Genomic DNA, 9,674 nt, shown 5'->3' with positions numbered 1-9,674 from the left:
CTCGCCACCCCTCCCACGCCCCCGACCCTCCAAGTGTCACGACGATCGCCTAATCCCCAGGATTCTACCCTGCACAAAACTTCCGAGCTGGGGTTGGTGGTGTTACACGAAGGAAGAAGGGGGTGCTGGGTTCGTGGAGCCGAGGATGGGGTGAAATAGATATTTTTGACGTTTGTCGAGTGTCCGACGTGGGACACTCGGCTTGGCAAAGAAAAATAATTTTTTTTTGCCAAGTGTGAAAAAGAAAACACTCGGCAAACTCTTTGTATACCGAGTGCAAAAAAGAAAAACACTCGGCAAACATTCTATAATTACCTTTAATACATTATTAAAAATATCCAACAGTTCCAAAAAATTAGCAAAATGACACATGAAACAATATATGTTCTCTATTGCATATAAAAAAAGTTTTGTGGACAGATCAAAACTCGACCGTCACTTTGACTCTAAATCTAATCGAATTCTTCTCAACACTACTATTCTTCTTCGGAGATCCTTCGGTTTGTAAACATCGTACATGATGAAATGTGCAAAACCTTCTCAATTTTTTACCACAACCTTCACGTATGATATCATCACATCATGATAAATCTCATGGTTTTTAGACTTCGCTTGCTTTTTTTACAATTTAAAAATCATTCGGCCACACGTTTGTGGTTGTGTTTTCTGAACAAAATGTTCAAAATTTCTTTTCATTTCATGGGTAAGGCCTCAAACTAGGCTAAATAACATGAATACCATTTTTCTACTCATTTTATTCTATAATTTGAATCACTTGCAGTTCAAATTTAACTTATACTAAAAATTTCCTTCAAATGCAATTAATTAATTAAATATAGAAAACAAATCCAAAAATGTACAAAATTTTAACATGGAACCACATGTTGTATGTGGGGAGTAGAAAAAATTTCAAGGTGAGAAGAGAAAAAAACTTATTTATTTGCCGAGTGTCAAAAAAACACTCGGCAAACCCCCTCTTTGTCGAGTGTTTTTTTTTACACTCAGCAAAGGCCCTTGTTTGCCGAGTGTTTTTTCTTTGCCGAGTGTTTTTTGCTTGGCACTCGGCAAAGAGCTTATTTGCCGAGTGTCCGAAAAAAACACTCAGCAAAGAAAAAATACTTGGCAAATTTGCGGTTTCCCGTAGTGGGGGATGGTTATGGACGCATCCGTGTCTACGCTTACACCACGAACACAAAGCACTGGGACTGGGTCCGTAAATTCGAAGCTCACCGTTCCGCATCTGTCTCCTTGTTAGTTAATGTTCATCCAACATTCCCGTTCTTATTGTCGGCTTCTTATAAAGAAAACTTGATCAAGCTTTGGGACTGGGATCAGCGCTGGGTGTGCACTCGAACATTCCGTGGCCACAGCAGTGGCGTGGACAGTTTCACGTTTAACCCAAGGGATCTCAACATGTTTGCTAGTGTCGCCAATGATAACACTGCAAAGGTTGCTTTGTTTTCCTCTTCCTTTCCGTGATCGTGTGTCAACTAATTAGGTTCTTATTAGTCCATCACCGCACGCTAATAATTTTGAGAGGCATAAATATTTAAAATTTATGAAAAAAGATACGTAGCTAATTATAAAAATTCTTTGCCTTGTGCCCTCTGTCATTTGTTAAGCGTTCTAATGACACAATACCTATACAAATATGTACTTATTTGTATTCAGTTTTGATAGACTTTAATTAGTAATTACTGTACGCACTTTTTAATCCCTATTCATAATTTTTTTACCTTTTGCGCCATACTTTCATAGCAAAAACATTTTTTTAATCTTATACAGCTGTACAAATTGTTGCAGTAGGAGAAACGATCTACCTTACTATATATATTGCAGATGGTTGCAAAGCAATCAACAATTCAGAAATCCTGTGTTACATGATGGATCCAAACTGCCTCTTAGGACCTTATATGAGGTAACATGTTAATTCTTTCGAACATGAATTTTGCAGGTCAGGTACATTATTGGTTCTTGTGATCCTGTCAACACATTGCCAATGGTGAATCCATACAGCATCGACTATTTTTTTGCTGATAGTCATCAGCACTTCCTAGTTGCCTGGGGCATTCGAAGCAAGTGTGCATATGTATGTATGGCGTCCATCTCCTTGGCGAAAACCAATTTATTTAGGACTTTGCAGAGAAGAATACGGAATATCAATTGTAGTATGCATACAGGACAGGAACTGGTCTAATATAATGCTCTTCCGTTTTCTTCTTTCGTCAATAGATATGGGATTTGCAGACAAACCAACACGTTCGTAGTCTCGGCGTAAGCGGCCAGACCATCCAAGAGGTTGCTTGCCACACAACGCTTCCAATATTGGTTACTAGGTTAATTGACGGAACTGTTTGTTTGTGGGAAGCCACTACCTACAGGTAAGTGATACTTCTAATTATGTGCACATAAGTGGCCATCAACCGCATACCTCTTCCCAAGCCCGCTGTCAGGTCTTCTATGAGCAAAGTAATGATACTTTCAGATTAATATCCAATTGTGTTAATTTTATATAACAAAATCTTAATATGACTATACTAATTGTTGGTACAAAAGAATATGAAAACTGAATCTGAAAATGTGTACCCCATGAAAGCAAAACGAATATCGGAATGATTCTTTTATGTTATTAATGCGTTCTAGAAAACAAAAGATATCAGTGATGGTGCTCTCTTAATTATACAGGCTTGTGGAGATGGTTGACCTTACCAACAGTCCGGTTCGAGATTTGGTATTTCTAGGCACAAAGGAGTTTACAAGGTACAATTGTTAACACTCTAATTTAAATACTAATGCTAATTAGCCATGCATGGTAAGTTAGTTTTGGGATGAGCATATTTATATATGTATGTTTTGTTGGTAAGTTACTAATAATCTAAAAGAATCATTCCGATATTCTAGTTTAATATATACTAACATGCTTATTGCAGAAGTGAAGAACTATTAAGTAGTTCCTCATAAACTATACATAGTGATCAACTCATTTGTTCTTACCTGGTTTGTTTTCCTCTATGTTATTATAATTCCTCTATCCTCCATTTTCACGCTTCTGACCCTCCAAATAAAAAATTACATAGGCTCGTGGCCGGATATATGCAGAAGGGACGGCTATCATGGAAATGAATTTTTCAGCAGTTCAGACACATGAATTGTGGACTGGTGGCGGGAGTGCGAGTGTACATCGTGTGAGCTAGCCAAGCAACACATGAATTTTTTTTTAGCTAGATGGCTTTCATAGTCTTCTTAGATGACCCTTACATAGTTACCTGTACGGAAGCAATAGTCATTGAAATTGATACATGTTGTATTTTTTGTTTCTAAATTTTTTCTCCTTCGATATACTGTGAACATAAATTGAATCTGAATTTAGCAATAAACTTCGCATGTAGTCATACAGTCCAAAACATAAAAAATTTACAAGTACATCTATAACTTTTCCAAAAAAATAATGTTGAATTACCATAGTATAGTAACCGGAACATTACCATCGGAAACCATAGGAAGAAAATAACCGAAGCACGTCTTTGAGCTTGGATCAGTCCTTAATTAAGGTGTGGGGCCAGGTTCATCAAAATGTTTGTTAGTCAGGACCTCTCGTGTATCATTAGCTTTAATTTGATATACTCAGTTGATCCAATAGCCATTGAAGCACATTGCTAAATTGCAGAACTACTGAAATTCCATAGGATGTACACAGGCAAATTTGGGGAACAACAATTTGTCCTCGGGGACCAAAATTCCCAAATATGTATTACTATCTACAAAGTTGCAACTGAATTACCTTGGGGACAAGCGCCGCGGTGGGGCTCTGCCCTGGCTTCTCCCTTTCTTTGGCGGCACTCGTGCCTAGATCCACCGCTGCCATGGCTGGATTCGGAGCCTCCCGACGGTGAGAGCCAAATCTGCAGGGGGGCGGCATTCTCACACCGGCGTCTGCTCTTCCTCAACGCAGGTGGCTGCCTCGTCCTCGCTTGCCGCGACATTCACTAGGACTCGGTTCGGCTGCTGCGGGCACGCCACCGGTGTGGAGACGGCATGGCGCGGCTGTCCGGCGAGGCGGCGACCGTAGGCGCGACAGCAGGCTGGGGCCACGTGATGCACGGTGGCCCAGGTAGGAGTCGGGAGGCGGCTATGCGAGAGTGGAAGCGTGGGTCGGCAGACGCTGCGCCGATGGGGTCGGGCGGGCTTGAGACGCTGGGGTGGTGGGGGAGGGATAGAGTTGATGGGGATTAGGGTTTGCGGATGGAGAGTTTTATATGTGGTGAGTAGGTTCCACAGGTCAGTAGCGAATTTTGGGCGGGATAAGAACGCGCGTTGCCCGGCCAGAGAAAAAAAGTTTCCGCGCTCGCGGAGCAAACCGGGGCTCCCGGCGTGCAGACCGACAGGAACATTTTTCCTGTCGGTTTTCTATCGACTGACAGGATTTCTTGGCCGGTTCCTGACAGTACCTTTTGTTTGCGACGGTTTGATGAAAACGACAGGAGCATTTCAGGTCATTCCTGTCGGTTTTTAAGCCGGAACCCTGTCGGTTTTTAGAAAACTGACAGGAAAAAGCTGAACCGACAGGAACCTGCCAGTTTCTGGTAGTGTTAGCAATAAACATCACACGTAGTCATACAGTCCAAAACAAAAAAAAAATTAAGTACATCTATAACTTTTCCAAAAAAAATAATGTTGAATTACATAGTAAAGTAACCGGAACATTACCATCGGAAACCATAGGAAGAAAATAACCGAAGCACGTCTTTGAGCTTTGATCAGTCCTTAATTAACGTATGGGGCCAGGTTCATCAAAATGTTTTTTAGTCAGGACCTCTCTTGTATCAGTAGTCCTGGATGCACGAGATGCGTGTTTGCCTCACCACTGGAAAACTGATAAGTTCCAAAACCATCGGTACGATTTCGAGAAAAATTAGCCAAACAGAAATTTTACATGTTTGGATCCACCAGCTAAATTTAACTGCTATGGATCCAAACAGGACCCAACTAAATTTTATAACTGGCTAAAGAAAATCCAGCTAAAGTGATAAAAGATCAAATTGCTCCTGCACCTTCCTTAGAAAAAGTATTTCAAGTGGGAGTGAGGGATAGATAGAGATACCTTTTCGATTACTCTCTGTCTCTTAATAAATATCGCTTGGGAAGTGTGCTCACGCTTCCCAAGCGACAAATAAAAAAGGACGGAGAGAGTACCATTTAACTAGAGGATCCAAACATCTAACTCAAAGAAAGTAGGTAGCTAAAGTACTTTAGTTGGGTGGATCCAAACTGAACGAACGAGACTTCTAAAAAAGAAATCGGATGCACGGATCAGATGTGAAAATCAGCACGTCGCGCTTGGGTACGTAGTGATGCCGTGCTCGCGCCAGCCGTGATGCATCGCTCATCCGCGCCGCGACGACAGCGACCGCGATGCTGCGCTCGTCCGCGCGGGCAGTGCCGCCGTGCTCGCACGCGCCCAGGTCTCGTCCAGGTTGATGATCGGTTATCACGGATCAGCTCATATTCTTAGCAGCTTAAGGATCATCTGATTCAACCACATGCTCAGTAAAGCTCAAGGTTCAATCACTGCAGTTCAACGAGATACATGAAACTTGCGTTCAATGAAATTCATGAAAAAAGTTCTATTCGGTGTTTATATATTCCATCGTCCTACTGGAGCAGATGGAATTTGGAAACTTATTACATATATGTTTGGTAAAAGGTAGCTGCACGTGCGCGCGCGCACACACACAAAAGCTAGTTTCTTGGTTCGGATCGAAGTAAGATACAATCATAAGAGTACAGGATGATGAAATAATTGCTCGAAAAGGCTTAGACGACAACGGCACGGCGCATGTAGTAGGTGAAGGAGGTCAAGCACCAGGGGCGGGTGGCATGAAAGGACCAAGCAAATACATGAGAACGAAAACATGAGTGACGAACTCACCACCCTTGGCTAGATGCTCGGCGTGGAAAGCAGCCCCGCAACGTGGCGCGGTGTAGTAAAGCATCTCCGCCCACACCGCGGCAATGAGGTCCCAGCGCTCAGCTTCATCCTTGATGCTAATCAGCTCCTGGGCCACCTCACGTGCCCAGGGCAGCAGTGAAGAATGAGCTTCAGCACTCTGAAAGAATTTCTTAATGTAATCCTCGGCAGCTGCATCGTTATTGTCATCGTTGGCCGATTCTTCATGCTCTATCTGGTCATTAATTTCATCTCGTCCTTCCTCCTTGTTGGATTCTCCTTCATGCTCGACCTTGATTATTTCAACTTGTTCCTTTGATTCTTCACGCTCCATCTTGATTTCTTCAGAAAGAAGAAGCTTCGTGATGACAGCATCCTTGAGATCACCTGGATTAACACAATGTCTTTGATACGGTGATAGCTTTTTTGCAATTTCAACTAGGGTTTCGTCATGTACAACATGGGAGTAGGTAGTAAGCATCACACCGCACTTGAAGACAAGGTACATGATGTAGTTTGATAGCTCTCTGCTCATCTGCTTGTAGCAATGCTTCTTCAATAATCCATCAGCAGAATAAGTGGTGGCGGCGTCGAATTCGCCGGAGTAACGAAAGCACATGTCTGTTGCAATGTGCCATATGAGCACGCTTCTTGGGAAATCAATACCGGTTCTGACGCTCTCCTCAAGTGCTCTTAGTGTGCTTGTCGTCGCCTTGCGGTGATGAAGCGCTAGCTGGCCACGGGTGCTGGCAATGTTCCATTCTTTTCTTGTTCCCGAGACTAACAAAGTGTCGAGGATGAACTCCTTGATGGGCATACTGAGGGCTACATCATGTACCTCGCAGCCACACTTTTCCTGTATACTTCTAAGGCACTCGGATACCTCTGCACTATTGGTCATGTTGTATTGGTTAAGCTTTTGGGACCACTGATTCTTCTTGGAGCAGCATTTGGAACGGAAGCGGGAGAAAATGTTGCTGACAACAGAGGACACATCTAGTACTATTGCTCCCACAAACAGTAGGTAGGACACCATGATATCAACTCTGCCTCTGCTACTATGGAGTAGTGGGTCCCCCTTTTCGGCGATCGCGAAGAGCACCAGGGCTATCGGCATTGCGACATACGGGAAGAGGGTGACCCAAAAGTAGATGGATTGAAAGATAAATTGAACACTGTAGAGTCGTGAGTACCACGGTACCATATTGCGCTTCCTGAGGACCAGTCTCAAACCATCAGTCAAACTCCCTAGAACATAACATTTGGTGTAGAGTCGTGAGTAGCACTCTACCAGAAGTGTTCCCACGTGCTCGTAGGCATTGTGGTGGTCATCACGAGATAGGAACTCGCCGAGCATGCCTGGTAGCTTCCCAGTCTCTGCTAAGGTAATGCTCCCCACTGTGTTGAGGGGAGCATCCCCTGCCATGATGTCAATTGTGAGACTGAAGGACTCCACGAACAATGGACGACGCTCTGTACTGCCTTTGGACAACCTATGAAGAACTTTCTCCATGTCTATTATGGCTTGTTCCCTCTTGTCCTCATAAGAAGTTTTGCCTTGCCCGTATATCATCCATGACTTGGGGCTCTTCAGAAAATTTGGTCTCGCAAGGAAGAGGTACCAAGTACGCACCGCGTACTTGAAAAACCCAGAGACGAACACGAGAACCAATGCCGCCTTGAGCCGGCGGTCCGGCCAAGAGGCCTTGCCCACGACGTAGCCGGCGACTGCTGCCTGGATGACCAGGTTCAGTAGGTGCCGCTTCCACAGCTCGTTGTCCTGCATGGAGAAGGCCGTCATGGTCTCCTGCCCGCCCAGGTGGACGAGCACGAACGGCGCCCAGAAGGACATGAGCCCCTGATCGCTCGGCTCGATCGCGCGGACCGCGAGCTGGCCCAGCACGAAGGTGGCCACTGAGTCGGCCGATAAGTAGGCAAGCCACAGGACCATTTGCCCCAGTTGCTTGTTCCAATGCATCCGTTTTCCCGCAAAGAGAAAGAGGAAGACTTGCAGGAACAGGCTGACGAGGATCATGCTGTGGATCTCCCATGTGTGCCACAGCTCTTCGACAGCAGGCGCCAAGCTGAATGGATGCAGTTCACCGTTAATACCTAACTAGTCGAGGACGGGCTAATATTTTTAAAATATATTGTATTTAAAAATTATTTAGAAATTAGACTCCTAGTTAATAATTAATCAAAATTGTTTACCTACTGTTCTCTTATTTTTTAATACTTCAACATAATACTCATATAGATGTGTACTTATTATCTTTGTCGTCCAGTTGTGACTGATTTTTAATTATTAATTACTCTATATATTTTTTCATCCACATTCACACTTTTTCATTTTGTATCGCACCTCCATACATTGTATTTAGCATAAAAATCAATATTTTTCATCACTTCCTCACATACATGTATAAATGGTCCACATGGTGACACCCATCATACGTATATATCTTAACTTAGTTTACTTTTGGATATTTCTATCGATGAACATGAGGATAAAGATTAAGATTTAGATGTTTATTTTTGATTATTTTAATAACAACATATATGTGTAACTTAGATAAAAATTTAGAATGATATTTTAAGTTATAGTTTATAATGATATGCACGGGAAGTATGTAGAAGAAGCTCCTACCTTTTTTATAATTTTTTATTTTAGACCAGTTTAATTCGCTCCCATAGAGAGTCGAACTCGGACCTATTGAGTGCTACTCAGATGCTCTAAAGCCTCTAACTACTAGGCTAGAGATCCTTTTTGCATTTCATGGTTAATCTAGTAAATTCTGGTAATGTTTATGAATTTTTTGCTATAAATTTTTATATTTATGGAGAGAGGGAGCAGTTGGCAAGACAAAACTGGGTAGTTCTTCGCACACTCTATTATAAGAAAGAAGAATTGAGCGTAGGATTGTAAACATATACTAAAATGGAACATGACAACTATATTGACTTTGGATAATCTGAATATAATAAACAAAATGAAAGCAAGAAATGGCATCTAGTTACCTTTGTTCTTTCATCAGATCGCCCCTGCCAGGTTCGGCACCAGTAGTTATAATGGGCCTCATTTTAATATTTGGTACACGCAAGCACAACACGCAGTGTTTGCCTTGCTGCAGTAGTATATTTATAATGATTGGTGATCAACAAGTTTGATACACTTTATGCGCCAACGGGATCTTGCTTCGGTAGAGAGCAAAGTTCATATATCTGTAAGATGCTTGCTTGAATTGAGAGCCGAATCTACATGCTGTTTTTTTGTAAAGGCCGGGACAAGATAAATGGGCAAAATGAACCAGAACGACAGAATTTCGTACCTCTTGTTCTGCAACAGTTCTCTTATATCTACGCAAAGCTGGCGGACCTCAGATTCTATCATTCCTTTGGAAAGAGCTGGCGTCGGCGGTAAGGCCTGGTTTGATTTGGGTGCTTAAACCCGTCACATCAAATGTTTAGATACTAATTAGGAGTATTAAACGTAGATTATTTATAAAACCCATTACATAAATGGAGGCTAAACGGCGAGACGAATCTATTAAGCCTAATTAGTCCATGATTTGACAATGTGTTGCTACAGTAAACATTTGCTAATAATGGATTAATTAGGCTTAATAGGTTCGTCACGCCGTTTAGCCTCCACTTATGTAATGGGTTTTGTAAATAGTCTACATTTAATACTCCTAATTAGTACCTAAACATTCAATGTGACACGTGC

At 42.4% G+C, this 9,674-nt stretch overlaps 1 protein-coding gene across 2 annotated transcripts; it reads right to left on the bottom strand.

The window, feature by feature from the left end:
- Window positions 1-5,747: 5,747 nt before the first annotated feature.
- LOC101765768 lies at window positions 5,748-9,062 on the bottom strand. 2 transcript variants are annotated; one of them, XM_022828991.1, is made up of 3 exons: window positions 8,966-9,062; window positions 6,434-8,031; window positions 5,748-6,334 (listed from the first exon to the last, which is right to left on the bottom strand). In XM_022828991.1, exons 1-3 carry the CDS (start codon window positions 9,025-9,027, stop codon window positions 5,856-5,858), a joined length of 2,139 nt encoding a protein of 712 aa, XP_022684726.1. In that variant the 5' UTR covers window positions 9,028-9,062; the 3' UTR covers window positions 5,748-5,855. The 2 variants fall into 2 exon arrangements, with proteins under 2 accessions (XP_022684726.1, XP_004978723.1); XM_004978666.2 differs by having other exon boundaries at window positions 5,748-8,031.
- Window positions 9,063-9,674: the final 612 nt, after the last annotated feature.

Source organism: Setaria italica, chromosome VIII (assembly GCF_000263155.2).
Source record: "Setaria italica strain Yugu1 chromosome VIII, Setaria_italica_v2.0, whole genome shotgun sequence".
NCBI lineage: Eukaryota > Viridiplantae > Streptophyta > Magnoliopsida > Poales > Poaceae > Setaria > Setaria italica.
The sequence above is the reverse complement of the archived record's forward strand: the minus strand, read 5'-3'. Positions and strand labels throughout refer to the sequence as shown.

What these genes read in the sequence shown, in the direction of transcription:
- LOC101765768 (XM_004978666.2), bottom strand. Translation starts at nt 9,027, where the DNA reads ATGAGGCCCATTATAACTACTGGTGCCGAACCTGGCAGGGGCGATCTG. An exon ending in GATCTGATGAAAGAACAAAG is followed by an intron (nt 8,032 to 8,965) that starts GTAACTAGATGC and finishes GCATCCATTCAG; the next exon opens with CTTGGCGCCTGCTGTCGAAG.